The following is a 19,606-nucleotide window of genomic DNA, read 5'->3' as shown; positions in this document are numbered from 1 at the left end:
TCTCGACACATAAATTACAACCTGAGAAAGAACAGACAGATTGAAGTTTATCATAAGACTGTTTTTTAGAAAGAAAAGAGTGTAGGTAGTAATTCAAAACTGGCAAAGATATGAGGAAAGGGCTGTGTGTGGAAAATAGGAGTGACCCTCTTCTTCTTCTTTGTTTTCTTTTGCTGAGGAAGATTTGATCTGGGCTAACATCTGCTGTCAATCTTCCTCTTTTTGTACGTGAGCCGACACCATAGCATGGCCACTGACAGATGAGTGGTGTAGGTCCACGCCTAGGAACCAAACCTGGGTTGCTGAAGTAGAATGTGCCAAACTTAACCGCTAGGCCACTGGGGCTGGCCTGCAGTGGCCCTCTTCTCAATGGCAGCAGAGTTGTTTGATATTCTGTCATTTTTTGACGTCTGCTGGGATTTAAGCTTCCCAAGATAGAGGGCTAGCCTGTGCAAAGCCATGTGGCTTTCAGCATTCAAACCACAGGTTATCCCTCAAGTGAATTTGTAGAGTTTACTTTTTACTGATGGAAAACCCCAGGGAGACCCTGGAGGGTAAGGCATATACACCGCTTAAGATGCCCATCCTAGGCACCATCTCTTTCCCCAAGATGCTACAAGTTTGTGAGCTTTGAGGAAGAAGACAGGAATCAGTTATAGAAAAAGGCTAGCAGTTTATTTCCTGGTGGTTTACAGAGGGATGCTTATCTCTTTACACCTTCTCAGGAGGGTCTGCAAGGCAGCTTCGGCTGCTCTCTGGACGCTGATGCAGGGGTCTTGTCGAAGGGCTTGGAGCCCTGAAATGGAAAGAATAGCAATGTTCAGTGAATGAGGAAAACCAAGGCCCAAGCTCTTCAGCCCTGTGAGGCTCCCCACTGAGGGTCAGCCCTTCGTGGGATCCTCACATTTTACTCTAACACATAGGATTCTGGCACCGTGAGTTGAGAATCTATTTTAACACTGGTAGAAGGGAAGAGAAGATCCTGACCTTGTGATGAGTAGATTTACAGACAATTGGAAAACCGTAGTCTGTTGGGGACAATGCTTGCAAAGGGGTGGAGCTGGGGGTTGCTTTATACTCTGGAGAAATTCCAGTACTTAGGGAGCATCAGAAACACTAAAGGGGTGCTACAATTTTCAGTTTCTGGGCTAATGTGGTACTTGGAGCAGCACTAGTTTCTCTTTCTCTAAGAATCTAACAATGTGCTGTGCAGAAACTAGGGTTGGTACTCACGTGTGGTCAGTTCTTCTCTGTCTAATAACTCCATGTATTGGTTGGTCAAATTAAGAACAATGGCATCTAAAGTCAACAGGAGAAAAAGGCACTGATTTCATTATTGGAGAAGAGGCCGTGAAAAGTGAGACAGGTCAGAATCAGCACCTCGTCAGAAGTTAAATGGTCTGGCTAGTGAATGAGCGAACTATATGACTCTCTGTGCACCCCCAGGATGATGTGAGGATGATGTCTGCTGGGTCCTGAGTGCCATGTCTGGAAGTGGTCGTTCACCCAACGTGTATTCGGCAAAGCTCACACAGTGTCCTCCCAGGGGGTGCCTGTTGTCAGGGTCTCAATGTGTGTAAGATATGGTCCCTGTCTTCAAAAAGTTTCCAGTGTAGTTGGGGGGATCATATACATGATCCAATAAGGAATTCTTAGGTTTTAACTCAGTCTTAAAGGTGGCCAGCAAGTGGGCCTGTTCACTCTGAGCTGGATTAATGGAACTGGCTTCATGATAAGACTTAGAATTTCATGATAGAAGGATCCTCAGAGTTTCACTTAGTTTCCTCTTTTGTTTTATAGATCAGACAAAGAGGCAACACAGAGAAGTTAAGTGAATTGTCCAGAATCACACAGCAGAGCTGAGGTCTGCTGGCCTCCACACCAACACACTTTCTACTTGTATCGTGTTTCTGGTAAAGCTCTCAGCTTGAACTGAACTTAGAAGGTTTATTATGTTTTATGTTAATGGACGATGCAAAGGAAAACATTTAGGCAGGGGCAGAAGCCTTGGAGCAAAGTCTTGGGGAAAAGACGGAGTGATAACTTGGAACCAGAAGTAGCATGGAGGGCCCAGTAGGGAGAACGGTCTGACGGGAGGAGAGGGAGGGTTGGCAAGTCAGAAGATATTGTAAGTTTTCATTTGCAAAAAAGAACATGTTTGTTTGAGGGAAGATGTTGCAAGACATCAAGCGAATTTCTTTCTGGCCTTTTGTTTAATTTTTGGTCATCCAGTCATACCAGTGTTCACAGTGGAATAGCTTCCAGTCCAAGCAAAATTAGATGGAAAAGAACAGCCGTATCTGAGTGGGGAACGTGGACGTGCCCTCACCTGTGAGTTTGACGGCTGCACTCCTGATTGTCTCCCAGTTGCTGGTGAAGAAAGGGAATGAGTGTGTGTGGAGGATCCACAGGATTTCCTGGTTTTTCTTTGCCTAGAAGAGATGTGCGTTACAAAGAGGCCAATTGGGAAGTGACCCCCTATGAAACTCAGCCCTATAGGTCCTAAGAAGGGAAATAAATCGAAAGGAAAGTAAACACTCACCCAGCCATTAATTATTCTACTGGAAGATCCTTTATGGCTATTTCAACCTAAATTTAATCATAAAGGTGCTGGGGCTTACGGCACTAATCAACAGCTGTGTTTCAGGAATCTAGGAGAACAGATCCCAGTCAGGACTTGGACTGCGGCAGGATACAAAGACTCATTGCTATCCTTCCACGACAGTTCTGGCTCTGGCCAGAGATCCCTCACTAAGCTGTTTGCCTTTCTGGGATTTGCTTGGACTCTTGTCAGAATTTTGCAGGCAACATTTACTATACACTCACCAGTTTCACGCAGAATTGCCTGTAGAAATCCCTGGCCCTTGGTAGGTCCTGACCATCAAGGAGATGGTCTAACACCCCATAGAGTTCCTGGAGGCCCAGGAAAGGGATGCAGATGATCAGGACATCACAGCAAGCCTAAAAAACAGAGTTTTCTGCGTCACAGTCCATGAAGCTGGATCCCCTTCCAGAAGGGAAGAAATGCTGACCAGTGTTGAGGAAGGAGCAGTAAAAGTCAGTGATGTGAAGGGCTTTCTAGTCAGTGCTGCTGGCACATTCCCAGTGGCAAGGATGGAAGAGCAAACTTGGGAAGATATGGCAAGAAAGAACCTGGGATTGGAGAAGTGGTTTTGAGGTTCAGCTGAGAGTAGTGACCTCAGACCTGGCTTCTAGTCTAGCTAGACCAGGTTTACTGGCAGCTGTGGGTAATGGGTAGAGGGCGAGGTGCAGGTTTCTGTGCAAGGGCCACTTACAGCTCCAATCTTGGGATTGGGATCCCAGAGGTGGAGAAGGAATGAAATCATGCTCTTTTTTATTTCTTCAGCAAAAAAAATCTTCCACCTTCTTCCTGTTAGGGATGCCAGATTCTCAAATAAGAAGATGGCGGTCAGTCTCACATCATCCTGCTCCTGTGGCGACAGATGCATGTTGTGGGTGAGTCCTCTTCACAAGGCCTCATCCCCACCCTGCCCTGCCCACTTCAGCAAAGAAAGGCTGGAACCCAGGAATGGGTGCATGCACTCTTGTCACACCTGCTGTGTGTTCCAAGAATGCTCCTCTTTTCCCAGAAGCTCTCTACCCACACTACAAGAGCTGCAATGACCATGGGTCTAGGATGTAAGTGATACCATATTGCCGGAGACTTGGTTTCTGCCTTTGAGTAGCTAATGGAAAAATGTGATCACAAGAATGATAAACAGACAGTGCTGGCAGCAGAAGGCCAGGGAAGGTCTTGCTTATTTTGTATTTTACACAATTTAGCCTGATTGCATCATTAGCCTAGAGTCATGGGGCCTCTAATCTAAATTGCTCAACACCTAGGACTCTTCTCCAAGATCCCAAATGCTTTGTAAAGGCAGCTCAGAAATTTTAGCCTTGGGTCTCAGAGAGAGAGAGGATAAACAAACAACATAATCCTACACTTGTGGATGTGAAGTTCTGGAGCTTTCTTGCTTGCTATCCAGGATGGTAGGCAATGATTTTAAGAAGCAAAGGGTAAGGTGGTGGAGAGAAAGATGGCCTTCTATTGTCTCAGATACTTTGCTGATATGGTTCAGAGTTCTAACAAACTCTGATGAGTTTTCTGGAGGTTTTTTTTTAAGGTCTAGAAAACTAGTTTAAAATACCCACATGGAGCCATAGGGATTAAAGGAAAAGTTGTCCTGAGTAGCCGAATATCATTTAGATTAGCAATAAATAAGGGCCAACAAAAAGCAATCCCATGAATCTGAGGGGGAGAAGATAGAGGAGTTAATTTTGATGGCAAAATAAAATGTACAAGAAGTGAGCACACAAACAAAAATGCCACGACAAACATAGTTAATAAAGATCTTTCAGAAAAAATAAGGATGGCTTGTTGGGAAAAGGCTAGAAAAGTGAAATGAATACATCAGATGTGACCTCCTATAATGGAAATGGAGGTAAAAACGTTCTTTAAATGTACTAGGAATGAGGTCAGGATATATTTTTAAATGGTCTATTTTTAGGAAAAGAAAGCAAACCAATAACAAAGTACTCAAAAGGTAGAGAGGTATTTACTTTTTGAAAAATCTTCTGAATTTTCCAAAATCAATGACCTAATGATAGTTCAAGGAAGAATGAACCAATTGGGATGGTGAAAAAGCAGAAAAGAGAAGGGGCAAAAGTGCTTTGGGTGCTGGGAGAGACATTACAGTTTAATGACCTTGTTTTGAGTCTAGAAAATGGAGTCATAGAGGGTAAGGTGCTTGCTCAGGGTGACAGCGTGACAAATAGTAGCTAGCAGGGTCTGGAGCATGGGACAGCAGCCGTATTTCCTGTTCTACCACTTCACTGAAGTGTCGCCATGTTTTGAGAATTCCAAGAAAGAAGTTAAATATTGAAAAAAAAGGGGGAAATTTGAGTATTACAGAATTGTATGTGTCATCTATAAAAAACTGTAGGGGCAAAGTATCATAAAGTCTAATTAAATATAATTGCAGAAAGAGAGCATTACTAGAGAATAAATATCATGCCATTACTAACACCCAAGTTTTATCAAATTCTCCTTTTATGAAAATGTAATGAAATTCTCATTTCATATCAATTCTCATTATCTATTAGGACTGAGAAAGATCTAACCCAACACCCAGCAAGACTTTAGATTTTTTTTCTTCTGCAATAAGGCTGAGAAACATTATCTTGACCACAACACTTGTAGGTGGACTTGTGAATACTGGACGCTCAGATCCAAGGGAATTATTCTCATTGGCTCCACAACCATCCAGGGAAACCTAACAAACAGGTGGGGCTCCAATAGGGGTGACATCACTTCAGCCCTTTGTTGTTAAAGATTGTTCTTACTTATCTGTGCAATGAAAAAAAACCAACATCTTTGTTGTTTTACAGAAGATACTAAATTGAAGGAGAGCCAAGTAAGCATTTTTGAGGATAAGATGACAATTAAAATATATTTTTAATTTGTAATATTGTTATACTGCAATATTGTTATAATGTGACATTGAAACACTGGAGAAAGTAGTTGGAAACAAGCAGAAAGCTGCTTTCAAAGGCCAGGTTTAGGCTAGCACATAAACAAGGGAAACTGAAAAATACAGAACTGGAGCATTACTGACTGTGGGCATATACCTCAGACTAAAATCCAGAGGGCTGTATGGTTAATAAATTGCCAAACAGCCAGGAAGAAAAGGCAAGATTAAAAAAAAGAAAATGGAATGAATAAATAGTAAAAGATTGGACTTGAGAGGTAATTTTTCTTAGATTCTGTTCATTACTCCTCGGGTCTCATTTAGAGATACAGCACAGTCACTGGCTTGTAAAATATTTAAAGAGCTGAAAAATTAGGTTTATGATGAATAATGAAGGAAGCGAAGACTTTTCAGTCTGCAGACGAGAAGGTAAATAGGTAATTTAATCAAGTCTTAATGTTTAAGAAGGATGCACTAGGGGAGGCAACCAGCAGGCTTCCATCTCCTCTGACAACACCACACGAGGAAACAGATTTAGATGACAAAAAATAGATATAAGTTGGACGTGATATAGATTTTTACAAGGATGATACTGAATAAACCAAAAATAAGTAATAACATCTTGTTTCCCAGAAGGTACAAAGGAAAATGACCCTTTTCTGCCTAGGATCATGGAAAGATCTTATTTGAAATTAGAGCTATGGGTTAGATCAGAGGTTGACAAACTTTTTCCGTAAAATGCCAGACAGTAAATCAGACTTTGCGGGCCATGTGGTTTCTGTAACAACTAATCAACTCTGCAGATGAAGTGTGAAAGCAGCTATAGACAGTATGCAACCAATGAGCATGGCTGCGTTCCAACAAAACTTAATTTACAACAAGATGCTCTGGGCTGGGTTTGGCCTATGAGCTGTAGTTTATACTGACTCCTGGAGGAAATGAACCACACTAGCATTTTGAGTCTTGGAATCTTGGATGTGGAAAAGATAGTGGGGAGGTGACAATGTCTTTAGTTGACCCTAGTCCTATATTGAGTACTGTCATAATTTGTGTTCCCTCCAAAGTAAACTTTGAGATGAGGATTTAGGCGTAAGTAGTTTATTTGAGAAGTGAGCCCAAGAAGCATGATGGGGGAGTGGGAATGAGATAGAGAAGAGAGGTAAGCTATGGAAGGGAAAATTGAGGGTTTTACCCTTATGGGCAAGGGCAGATCAATCCTTCTGAGGGGTGAGGAAGCTCAGGAGTTCATCTATAAACTCTCGTTTCTTATTATTTGAGGATCCTTCCCCAACAAGGCTGGCCCACCCTGCTCAGACCAATCATGATTCCCGGGTCAGAGAGCACCCTCAGGCAGAGAGACACAGGAAGCCAACAGCCTGCACAGGAATTGTACAGGTGACCTCTGTTCAGGTGTCTCCTGGGGCAGGTGACCTCTGGGGCTGGCCAAGAAATATGGATGTGACACTGACATTGTCTGCTTCGAGTCCTATCTGAACCTCTTTCTGTTCACTCACTTCTCCTGGGGAGGGAAGATTCCCGAACAGGCTCACTTACATCTTCAAAGAAGGTTCTTGCTTGTAGCACTATTTCTTTGAAGTAGAAGCTCACGTCTCGGTCTGTGAGCAGCTCCAGGATCTTTTTCAGAGCCTTCAAGCTTTCACAGACGACCTCAGTGCGGGCCAAGTGGTACAGGCCTCTGATGATAGATTCTAATATTATCTGCTTATGCTTCTTCACCTATTTTGAAACAAGGTCTCTTAATCACGAAAATTGTTCTATGTGTATCTGGAATAGGGTAGGAGACCCAGACAAGGGGATTGAAATTCTCTTAGGGTCACATGTCCTTCAACCCAAAAGCCACCAACTCAGCAATTTATTTGTATTTTTACTTAATTTTTATGCAACCACAAGGTGAGGGTTAGTAAATAATTATTTAAACTCTACTTAAATGAACTATTTTTTTGTCCCCCAAAACTCCTTTTACCTTGTGAGGGGCTCCAGAAGCTGTATTACCGAGCCCTCGGATGGCCATTTGCCTCAAGATGGCATTGGAGTCCCAGGCACTCTGATCCATTAAGATCAGCACGTCGCGTAGATTCCCATGCTTCCAAAGGATCGGCTCCTTCATGAGCTGAAAATGACACACTGGGACCCTTTAGTTAAGGAGGGGCCTCCCTTCAGGATAGTGCCGAAGGCATCCTAACTCTAGTTAGAGGAGAGCCTGGCTGTGTGGAACAGAGGAAGAAGCCCTCAGGTGAATTAGTAAGTCTTGCAGGAACTAAGCTGTAGATGTGAGCAGCTCACAAGTCAAGATCACGTGGTGATGAGAACCAGAACACATAGCTAAGAAGACGTTTCTACTCTAAATGGAAAAATGAGGCAAGGAAAACAGGAGATACTGATGACGTTCCTTCTCTGGATTGGCTGGGACAGCCTTTATCCCAGAGTGTGAAGAGACAGTAATAGACTTGTTGGTTACTCTTTATTTTGTCCCTCTCATATTTATTCTCCACTCTTCTCTGTACTAGGAGGCTGACTTCTGTAGACTACCAGCCAGGAAGCGGGGGGTGGGGGGGGGTGGAGGTTCCTCTTCCTCTTTCACTTCCTGCTCAGGTACTGTGTCTCTGGCAGTAGCTGGATCTCTCCACTACCAAGGCTCCCGGAAAGGTCCCTTTTCTGTGGTTCCAGCACCCACACAACTCCTGACCCTGAGAGAAATACCCTAAGGGGACCCAGAGAGCCTGCTGTGATGGCTGCTCTGTCTTGCCTCAGAGAAGAATGCTGTGCCAGTAATCCGGTAGTTCTCGGAGGAGGAAGTGAGAGATGAGAGCAGTTGCTCCATGATGTCCAGGATGACTCCATGTTGCCACACCGCCATACTCCTAGAAAATGCAAGGCTCCCATTGTAGCAGAGACTTTTTTCTTTCTAAACGGTGGAGGAAATTTTAGTCTATTTCTCTATCAGGAAAATACAAGATTGGAAAAAGAATGTTCAATGAAAGAGCAGCAAGGATTAAACTTTAAAATAGTCTACCCAGGTGCCCAATTTAAGTGTGGTTTGCCTAGAACTGTTCATTGTTTTGCTGTTTTTTGAAGGATTAGTGAGTTTTGGGCTGATCCAACCATCTCTTCCCAACCCCTTTTGCTCTTTCCTCCCTGTTCTCCTGGACTGTAATTCCTCGGTGAGTGAATAATTGCTCTCAGTGAAGTTGCCCCAGTTGCATTCTTACTCTGTTTTTGGTTTTATCCTTTGTATCCAGTTCTAGAATATCTGTGTATTACCTGGCCAGTGCACATACTCCTATGTGGTGGGTACCGGGACTGCTGAGTAGGGTCCATAAGTTGTCGCCCTCATCAGACTCTTTGGCAAGGCCTTCCTTCATGGCTTGGGCTTGCACACACTTCAGAGTTGTGATCGAGAGCCTGCAGGACACAGTCGGCATCACAAAACCAGTCAACCCCCACCCCCCCGCCCCACCCAGGTAATTCTGAATTCCCAAGTTCACTCCTGTTCCTACAGTGCACCCTCACTCCTAGATTAGTGGATGTTGTGCAGGGAAAAAACAGGCAGCCTGATCCCATTCTTTAGCTTTGGGGTCAAAGGGGACACTGAGATGATTTGAGCCAGTAAATAATGCCACAAAATCCTGTCAACTTCTCATGAGAAAATAAAGCCCTTAGTATGGAAAGTGCGAAATACTGTATTTCACTGATTCTAAAACAGCACCTCGGGAATCAGGATGCATCTTGCAATGGGTAGTGTGTTACTTGGCCAGACAGTAGCTGTGATGTAGTCGCTATTGTCTGTGCAAGCACATGGACATGCACAGACATAGGTATGGCTCTGTGTACTGTCGTCATTTGAGTAAAGTTACACGTATTATTGGAAGTACATGTATTGAACCTAACTTCTGTTTAAAATGTCTTTTAAAAGGTTGATTTGACATTAGAATGAAAGTTATGCACAACAACAGGGAAACACAGCAATGTGATATAGGATAAAAATCTGTAACTAATAATCCTAAAAGAGTTCTTTGGATAAATATACAATAAAAATTTGGAAGTAAAGAAATCATTGATTCATGGCTTAATTGGGAGTCTTTTTTCTTTCTCAATGGCACATGAAATGGTTTTGCTTCTTTCAATTGGTGAAGCCTTGATGAAATAAGGTATTTATTTTTATTTTTCTTCTTTCCCTGGTGGCCTTGAATATCACAGAATTCCAGCTTTCCTTGAAAGGTCTCAATGAAAGAAAACAAAGGAAATAGAGCAGGCCCCTAGGGAAGAAGACATGGCAGCTTATTCATCGTTATGTGACCATTCTGGGCAACTATAGTGGGTATTGGCTCAGGGAAGAAGAGCTACAAGGCTTGAGGGTGGCGGAGCCTCCTTTCCTCATGGGTAGTTGAGGCCAGGCCAGAAGGCGTAGGCCTGGGCTTCCATATTCCTCTCCTGGAGTCTGGGATCAGGACCGTTTTGGAAGGACCCCCCTGCCCTCCATCTACCTGCAGGGGTCTGCATTTTGCTGCCTTTCTCCCTGCTGCATCACCCGCCGCCTGTGGCTCACAGTAGAGCTGGGCATCTTCTGGCCCAGTGTGCAGCTGACCAGCTTGAGGAGAAGAGTGAACAGCTCTGGGTACAAGCCTGCGACAGGTGTACCTGTTGACACCACCTCATTCATAGCACAGGCCACCTGAGGGGAGAAAGGAGTTTGTGGTCAGGTAGGCTCCTTTCCTCCACGGAGATCTTCCCTCTGGGCTGACTTCAAGTTTGTTTTCTCCCCAAACAATTGCTTTCCAAGTTGGCCACAGTCATGGTAAAAACACATAGAAAAGAGATGGTTTATTTGTCTGGAAACTCAGACTGTGTTTCTCTCTCAGGACTGCCATGTTGGGTGACTCTAAACTCCAGGGGGCACTGGTTGGGTAAAATGAAATCTTTTCCAGTATTGGGGTCTTTCAACAAAAAAGGGTGCTTTGGATATCTTGAAAGCTAACTTGGAAACATAGATACACAGATTTTCTTTGGGCTGATGAGAAATTTGCTTCTAAAAGTAACCAACTCTAGACAAAATTAGATCCATGTTTATCCAATATGAACTGGAGCCAATTTAAAATCAGAGTATGCGAGGGAAAGAAGCGTGATTAATGCTATGTCACCAAGTTCCAGGTGGGAACAGGTCACGGAGTGGGGCACAATTCCAGGCATGTGACGGGTTATCCAACTCACTGAAATTGCATCCATCTCGGCTAGGTCATCTTCTAATCCATTCTCCAGTTTGTCTACTAAGGCTCGCAAGAGCTTACCACTGGAGGCTGGGTTCTCAGCCAGAGACTTCCACAGTGTCTTTGTGTCCCTAGGGTGATAAGACAGGAAGCTGATAAGGCACAACTCCTTGGAATATGAGCTTTTCCATCTGATCCACTATAAAACCACATTATGTCTAATCAAAATTTTAAGGAGAGAAGGACGTGCTCACGTGCCTGGGGATAATAAAGATGCTTTATTAAATAAGCCAGCATCCTGACCTTGGGTTACTGAGGTTTATTAAGGTCCATCAAGATAGAAACATCTTATTCCGGTAAGATGTTTTCAACCTTTGCTTGCTATCTTTCCCTCAAATCACAAATTCTTCCCCAATGCCTTGAAGGGTGGCCTTTCCTGGGAAAAGGGAGTCTACCTGTCAAAGGGCAGAGGCTTCTGTAAAAGGTTGGCAACAACTGCATCCATGTGAAAGCTGGCTATCTGGGAGATGGCCTCCAGCATAAACTGAAAACTTTCCTCTTTTTGTCTGAGGACTGGCATGTGATGGTAGATTATGCCCAAGATCTCCAGCAGCTAAAAAGAAAAAGCCAAACAACACATTAAATTGCCATTTTCCCTCTACACAAATGATTTAGGACATGTACGGTCAGCATATTATGCATGGGTGGTTGATAAATTATAAATAACGTTAAAAACAATAATTGATTCTTCATATGGTCTATCTCTTTCTTGGGAGGATTATTGATTATTGGTGAATTGAGTGTTTATTCTCAAATCAATTTAGTGAATATTTAGTGACAGGCTGCATTATACCAGGTGTTACACTAAGCACTGTGGGGAATTTACCAAAGATGAATGAGGTGTAGTCCTTTCTCCAAACGAATGAGTGGTCTAATAATGAATATCAGCCATAAACCCAAAGGCCTGTGCACAAGACAGTGTATGGTATACGGGACATATATAGGACCGATAGAGGAATCCAGAAGTAACTGAGGTCACTTTGGAGGGACATCTGGTCTGGGTCTTGAAGGACGGATAGCAATTTCAAAAGTCAAGGTGGAGATGTTGGGAAAAATGACCTCATCAGAAAGAACACAGGTAAAGATGTAAAATCAAAAAGCATGAGCGTAGGCGGAGCACAGAGGATTTTTAGAGCAGTGAAATTATTCTGTAGGATGCTACACTAGTGGATACACGTCCTTATACATTCGTCAATGCCAAGAGTGAACCCTAATGTGAACTATGGACTTTGGGTGATGGTATGATGTGTCAATGTAGGTTCAAGAATTGTAACAAATGTACCACTATGGTGGGGGATGCTGACAGTGGGAGAGGAGGTACATGGGCAGGGACAGGAGGTACATGGGAATGCTATCTTTTGGTCAGTTTTGCTGTGAACCTAAAATGGCTTTAAAAAAATAAAATCTACATAAAAAAATAGCACGATGGTATGAGTGCAAGCAAATGCAGAAAAGATTTCTGGAATAGGAGAATGGTCCAGTTTGGAGCACAGAAAGAATGAGGACAATAACAGGAAGATAACTTGATAGAAAAGATGAAGCCAGATCCTAGAGGTCACTGAGGGCCACCTTTCTGAATTTGGGTGTTAATCTGTGGGCAGTAGGGAATGATATTATACGCTTGGATTTTTGATATGGAGAAGGGCATGTCTATGCTAAAGTATCTACTTCTAGTAGATATTGTTCTCACTTATTTTGGACAGACATTTTTAGGTTAAACATGACATGATTACCACAGAGTCTCATTTCAATGATTCTTGGACAGGATTTAAGTCCCTTTTGTAAGCCTTTACCTATTGTGTGAATAACTTCCTTTTATACTAAACACACAAATACATGGACATTCCAAATTTTTTAACCTTTGATTCTCCCATGCCTAGCTCAGTGCCTGCCACATAGTATGTACTCAATAAATATTTTTGAAGAAACTAATTGGAAAGTAATCAGCACAGAGGTCATTTCTAAAAGTCATGCTTTGGAGAGTAATTTAGGGCGGTTGGCTCTGGGCAGTGGGGATCATAACTTCTTTCCCCTATTCTTCTTGAGATGCCTTCATTGAGTTAAAGAACTTTTCCACTTTATTCATCTTTGAATTGCTTGTATTCTGTTTCTGACTTCAAGGAGAGAGGATAGAGCATCACCATAGGGAACTCTTAACCAAGCTTCCTGAATTTAATACTGCTTACCTCTCCAGTTGCAGGAAGGATTAAGGACTTTCCCCCAATCAATTCCCCAATGACAGCCTTCCTTACCGAAAATAAAGCCTAAGGGGTGTAGAAGAGCAGCCTCAAGAGTGGCAGTGGGATTAGAAATTCTACTGGCCCTGAGTGGCCATCTCAGAGTCATTCACGTGGTCACTCTCATCCTTGCAGATCTAAGAATCCGGTTTTCCATAATCCAAGTGCCTTTGGGTCAGACCTACTTCCTCTAGCCAGAGAGCAACAGTTTGGAAAGCTGTTATGATCACAGACTAAAGAGGCCATTGAGACAGGTTGACACAGACACTCAAGATGAGTCTGGTTGTTAATACACAACTTGGGTCTCTGCTGAGGCCTCTTGAGGCTGTGCACGCTCTTGCCTATTGCCCACCAGAGGACAAAGTGAGAAGGGACGACAGACTTGGCATTTCAGAAGTGTTAGAATTCGCTCAGTTGTCAAACTGGCTGTCAGTTCACCTGATCCTCCAAAGCAGCTCCCTGCTCCTTCAGGGCAGCGATCATCCATATTCCACAGGCCTTTGTACACGTGGGGTTGAGGCTCTCCAGACCATCCAGGGTTTCCTCCAGGAACGTCAGAAGTTCTTCACTTGGGAGGAGTTTACTGACAATCTGAGAATGCACCCAGAAAGACCCACATTATCAACTACTTCGCTTCATATCTGGACACCTGAAACGCGCTGCTACTGTTTGTTTCAGGATATTAGAAACCACTGGGCTTTCCCAACAGTTAGTATATGACAGGGGCCATAGAAACTAGAGCAAATATTGAAATAGGACATAGAAATGACATTAACTCTAAGCAACTTTTTCCTGGAGTTGGTTTGTGTGATTTCATATTTATTGAACCCCAAGCCTTCTAAGGAATTTCCTCTCCAAATCTAAAGTTATAGTATACATAGTAAGGGAAAAATAATGCATAATATTTATATAGCAATTTATATGCTGTAAAATACTTTCATATACATTTCATATATCATAGAAATATGTCTCTCATCTGCCAAAGAATAGCTGAGACTTGAGAATTCAGGAAAATCTATTGCACAGACTTAGTGCCCCACTAAATACCAGATGCCTCTCAGCATGAATTATTATGAGCCCTGTCTTTTGTTCTTCCATGTTTCAATATTGAGTAGTCAATAAAAGTTCAAGAATTTAAAAACTTTGCAATTTTGGTCTCTAAGTACAAGAACTATACAGAATGTGTGGTTGATAGCACTGTGAGAGTATGAGTGTGTATGTTTGCGTGCGTGTCTTATTGAAAAGGAAGGCAGGGAGGTGAAACGTGGCAGTTTAAATGAATTCCAGGAGCATTATCTAGGGCTTTAACCAAGCAAGATGGTCATGAACATGAGTCTGTAGGTATGAAGACATTCCTACCCACAACTGACTTTCTCCTGTATTAAGTGGCCTGATGATGTTTGGTTGAACTATTCTCGAGAGGAATGGTTCCTTTTCATGAGTAGCTGCACATCCCAGCCAGTTTCTGAGTTACCATGGTTCCAAGATCAGACTTATCACCGCGTCTGTTCTATGTAACACGAAATGCCTGTCTGGGGTCCAAGCTCAAAGTTTATCTGTTGGTTTCTCACATTGGGGTAGATGTTGATTTAGGAAAAAAGGAAGGAAGGAAGGAAGGAAGGAAGGAAGGAAGGGAACTCAGGTATGTGAGCACCTATCATGAATCAGACTCTTTCTTAGGCATTTGACATATGCTCTCTCCTGTCTCCCAACTGGCTTCTTGCCCACATTCTGATCACCTTCTCGCTGCCGTTGCTGCAGCCACCTTAGTCCAAGCTACCTAATCTCATGCCTGGATTCTTTTAGTTTTGTCCAAACTGACCTCGCTAATTTCACTTTTTGCCAGCCTATATTCAACACAGCAGCCAGATGACCCTTCAGAAATGTAAATCCAATCATGTTCCTCCTTGCAGAATCACCAGCAGCTCACAAAGGCTTTGGCAAACTAGGAAAAGGCACCCTGACCTCAAGATAGTCCACTTCTCTCTGTAAGTATATTGTCATAATGACTGATTTTGTTGGACCCTTTCCTGACATCTGTGGATAATTGCCATAATGCACTTATAAATCTGCAATGTCTACATTAGGAATGATGCCACCTCACATGAGAGTGCCCTTGTGTGTTTCACAAGTGGCATAGTTGTACGTAGTGGGCCTGAAATCAAAACCCTCTGCTGGCTTTTGATTTCAATTGGAGTAAAAACCAAGGTCCTTCACAAGGCCTGGAAGGCACCTCAGTCAGCCCTTGGCTACCACTTGGGTCTCATTATCCACTTCTTTTTCCACCTCAGGGCTTTTGCACTTGCTATTTCTCCTCTGCCTGGAATGATCTTTTCCAGATGTCTCCATGGTTCTCTCTTTCAGAGTAGGCTTTTCTAGGGGATTATCCTACTCTTACTCTCTATTCCCTTAACTTTATGTTTCTCAATTATAACTACTTGATATGTTATTTCTTTGGCTGACTCCATCTACTAGGATGCAAGCTGAATGAGGGCAGGCATTTTGTCTTTTTCTATTCTTAGAGCCTAGAACAAAGTCTGGCACATGGTAGATGAACAGGGCACATTAGGTGAATGAACAAATGATTGAATAAATGAATGAATTGGCCAACCAATCCTCATAACCACTCTGAGAAGTAAGTTAGGCATTTTTTTGAAGATTAGGAGACTGAGTTTCAAGAAGAGCACACGAGAGCTTATCTGACGGACTCCAGGCCATTATTCCTTCCACTCCACGCCACCGCCTCCCTCACCCCGGAAAGGTCTTTTTGGTTCACAACATTTCCCAGAGTGTAAAATGATCAGTAGCAGGTGCTGACTGGGCCCTTGTGCCCGGAGTTAATAAATGACAGAACAAAGGTCTTTCTTTCGTTCAGCTTGAATGGCTAGACGGTTGCCCTCCTTGGTAGTGGTGAGTACACAGCTTCCTCATTTGAAAACCAACCCAGGATCATCTTTACATCCCTTGGCCAGTCCTCTGTATCTATTACCTTTGCTATTTTAGAAGAAATCTTGATCTGGACATGCACATCATCACTTTGCAGGCCTTCCTGCAAACCCTGCAGTCTTTCCACTTCCAGGCGAATGCCTAAAATCAACGAAGGGAGATGGATGTAAGAGTTCAAAGACCCGATAAGTGCTGAGGAGGATGGCTGTATTTTGATGTGACGCTAATTCAGCTGCCGGACGCCTTTAACAAACACACTAAAGCCTGTCTGATGAGATGGTGAGCATAAGACCAAAGAGGTATTGAGTAGTTTTTACACGCTGCACACCATACTAAATATAAATACTCTGCATACAATGATCTCATTTATTACTCATAAAGATCACTGGAGGCAGACTCTCCTGTTATTTGCTGATGAGAAAGTTGAGGCAGAGAGATGTGAAGCCATTTGGCCATGGTCATGCAGTGAGTGAAAACAGGAGAGTTGGAATTTGAACCTGGTCTGTCTGATACCAGCACCCAGGCTCTTACGACTCTGCCATCCCGCTCTCTTTGTTGGAGTTCCATTCTGCGGTGAGACACTTTGGGGAAAATGGAAAGGTAACTATTGTAATAGGAGCATCAGCAACTGCATAAGTGATCGTCAATACAGTTTTTAAATGCAGACTTATTCCATCTCTATTCTAGAGCTGCAGAATGTTTTTCTCTTTTTGACTGACTACTACACATCCCCAACCAAATCCCACCTTTTGGCTTTAACACATTTTTCTTCTATGAATCTTAGGCTTGTAATAGCTCTGCGTCTCTAGCATCAGAACAGTGCTTGGCACATGGAAAGGCATTCAGTAAATATTTTCCGAGTACCTAAATGAACGAAGAGCTGAACATAGGTATGAGATGGCATTAAAGCTAGACCGAGGGCTCCTGGCTGCACTAGGTGAACCACAGTGCAGAGCTGTTCTTGGTGAGACACCTGCTGTTTTAAGCTAGAAGGAGGCCAGGTTTCAGCCTGAGACTGAGGTTTTAAAGTTCCCTACATTTACTGATGCTGACAGTTATTCACACCTACTCCGAGAGCAGACAGAGGTCCTGTTAGGCAAGCTGGAGAAATCTCCACAACGTTATCTTCAGAGAACTTTGAAAGTCACTTAGCACCAGAATAATGGTGCAATTTCTGCCTGAAGAAAACCATGTAATAGAGGAAGCATTGCTAATATGCCCAATTGCTCCGCAATTTAAATTGGACACTCTCAAAACATTTTCCCTGCTTTAATGGATCTTTATGATGCTTTGGTGTTATCATCTTTATTTTAAAAAAAGAAAAACAGAGCTACCGAGGAAAAAAGACCCAACAGAGACAAATTCTGTGATATAATTAAGGTATTAGAACTCAGAAATGGCTGGCCTGGGGGAAGAGAGAGAGAGAGAAAGAGAGAGAGAAGAGGAAAGAGAGAGACATAGATGTACAAGGAGAAAAAGTGAGAACAAAAGAAAAGAGATATCTTTTCTTCATTTGTGTGTTTCTCATCTTTTGCTCACCTTTTATACAGAACAGACCAATAGCCGAGCTAGCAGCTGCCTGACGGATGGTGGGCAGGGTGTCACAGGAGTGAGGAGCCAGGAGACCGAGGAGCGAGCCGATTTTAAACTCCTCTGGTGCCTGCAGGACAAAGGGGGGGCCCCCAAGGTGATCAGGCGGCTTGATGAGATCCCAGGATATTCCCAACACTGGATACTAAGCCCCTTGTTTTCTCCCTGCAGGTCCTTAGAATGAAATTGAATCTTGAACTTTCCTTTTAAGGGCAGTGGAAAAGCAAGCAAGCATGCAAAGACAACCAAATAGCTCACTCCAGGAGTACTTGCTGCCTCCTGGGGCTAGGGGAGACCTCCCGGGTGGTTCTCTGGAAAGCCCTCCATTCTGGGACTGGAGGTCCATCACGCAGGGCTTTGGGATTCCAGAGGCTTCAGAGATCCTTGCTGTTAGCAAGCAGTGAAATCTATTCATTCCAGGGAATTACGTACCTCAATATCATTTGTCAGCACTTGTGCAGTGATCTGGAAGGCTCTTTCTCTTTCCCACTCTTTTTGTGAAACAAGCCACATTCGGAGAAGCTGTTGGTCAAAGAATAAACATCCTTTCCTTAATATTCTTCATATTCACTCATTCTCATTCTCTCGCTCTTGCTCTCTCCCTGCCTCTTCAGTAACAGGGTGCTCACCTCCCCCCACACACTTTTTAAGTGGACTGGCCCTATGGGATGGGTTAAGTGGGTCAGGCTGGACGTCTCCCTGTGAAGAGGATGAGGTAGGGTTTGGAGCAGAGCCGCAGAGATGAGGGAATATGAGAATCAGTTTGAGCGGAGGCCCCACTCACGTTAAACATTTCGTGACAGTCGTCTGCTTTCACATTATCCCAGATCATGGTCCGCAGCAGCTTCCCTAGAGCGTCCATGGATCGTTCATAGAGAAACTGAAAGCAAATGTGAGTGTGAGTGTCAGGCTGAGGTGAGAGAGTGAAGGCTCCCTGCAGTTCTTCATTCTCCTCGGGCCTCACCCCCACATACAGTGATGCGCTCCTTGTCCTTGTCTGTCTCGCCCTCATTTTTGAGTTTTTCCAGAGGTGGAAGGGGCAGCAGCCTCCGAATATTCTCTTCAAGAATATTAAGATTGTCATTTAGTGAAAGCTGAGGTTTCAGTTTACTGAAACGAGAACCACGTGGAGGGATGGATATTATGATGACAAACAAAACATAACCCACTAGAGTTCCCAAGAATTGCCAATCACATCTGAAGGGGTCAGATACATTTTCTGACTTGTTGGGATGTCGAGGGAGGTGGTGACAGGAATAGAGAGAGATTGGGGACGTGGAGTCAGACTGTACTGGTGAGCACAGTCAACATGCCTCAGTTCTAACTTATTGGAATGATAAACGTCATTACTTGCTTTGCATTACTTAATCCTTTATTATATGATCTGTGGTAACATTAACCTACTTGCTTTCTTCCACACTTGGTGTGCGCATGTGTGTGTTTGTAAGAGAGAGAAAGAGCAGTGAGTTTTATCAATTTCATATGTTCTTTCATGTTATATGTAGTGTCACACATACTATAGGTTCTTATGAATGCACAATTGAATAAATGATATTGGAATCTTCCTTCCTCCCTCCCTCCCTCTCTCCCTCTCTCTTTTTCTGTCTTTCTTTCTCCCTGACATTTACTAGCGACATCAGGAGGATATAAACAAACTTGGACATAACTTGGGAAAATAAAAATGTTCAATAAACATGAAAAACCCCATTTGTTATTAAATGTAAATTAAGAATACGATAACACTTGTCAGTGAACAAATTAGCAAAGAAAATAAAAATGATGACACTGTCAGGGCAGGGTGAAATTGGTTCTCTCACAGGAGAGTAAAACTCAGTACCAACTGGACAACTCCATCGAAAATGTTAAATGTGCTCATATATGCTGAACAGTCTTCTCATCCTTATTATATGGCTGACTTTTAAAAAAAATCAACTTATTGAGGTATAATTTATGCACAACAAACTACACCCATTTAAAGTGTACAATTAAATGAGTTTTACAGCCATAAAACTACCACTCTACTCAACACAGAACATTCCTATCACTCCCAATTTCCCTT

At 43.1% G+C, this 19,606-nt stretch overlaps 1 protein-coding gene across 1 annotated transcript in view; it reads right to left on the bottom strand.

Annotated features, from left to right (window-relative positions):
• Window positions 1-652: 652 nt before the first annotated feature.
• Window positions 653-19,606, bottom strand: part of MROH2B (maestro heat like repeat family member 2B) — a 56,368-nt gene continuing 37,414 nt past the window's right edge. The window contains exons 25-42 of the mRNA XM_070519708.1: window positions 18,522-18,657; window positions 18,332-18,427; window positions 17,980-18,069; window positions 17,497-17,617; window positions 16,001-16,098; window positions 13,450-13,602; window positions 11,170-11,327; window positions 10,719-10,845; window positions 9,995-10,182; window positions 8,772-8,912; window positions 8,257-8,371; window positions 7,474-7,620; window positions 7,044-7,226; window positions 3,297-3,452; window positions 2,827-2,961; window positions 2,330-2,432; window positions 1,234-1,299; window positions 653-796 (exon numbers count right to left, since the gene is read on the bottom strand). Of these exons, the coding sequence (XP_070375809.1) occupies window positions 690-796; window positions 1,234-1,299; window positions 2,330-2,432; window positions 2,827-2,961; window positions 3,297-3,452; window positions 7,044-7,226; window positions 7,474-7,620; window positions 8,257-8,371; window positions 8,772-8,912; window positions 9,995-10,182; window positions 10,719-10,845; window positions 11,170-11,327; window positions 13,450-13,602; window positions 16,001-16,098; window positions 17,497-17,617; window positions 17,980-18,069; window positions 18,332-18,427; window positions 18,522-18,657 (2,320 nt within the window). The 3' untranslated portion in view covers window positions 653-689. The remainder of the gene's footprint in view (window positions 797-1,233; window positions 1,300-2,329; window positions 2,433-2,826; window positions 2,962-3,296; window positions 3,453-7,043; window positions 7,227-7,473; window positions 7,621-8,256; window positions 8,372-8,771; window positions 8,913-9,994; window positions 10,183-10,718; window positions 10,846-11,169; window positions 11,328-13,449; window positions 13,603-16,000; window positions 16,099-17,496; window positions 17,618-17,979; window positions 18,070-18,331; window positions 18,428-18,521; window positions 18,658-19,606) is intronic.

Source organism: Equus asinus, chromosome 10, assembly GCF_041296235.1.
Source record: "Equus asinus isolate D_3611 breed Donkey chromosome 10, EquAss-T2T_v2, whole genome shotgun sequence".
Taxonomy (NCBI): Eukaryota; Metazoa; Chordata; class Mammalia; order Perissodactyla; family Equidae; genus Equus; species Equus asinus.
Note: the sequence above shows the minus strand (reverse complement) of the source record. Positions and strands in the feature narration are given on the sequence as shown.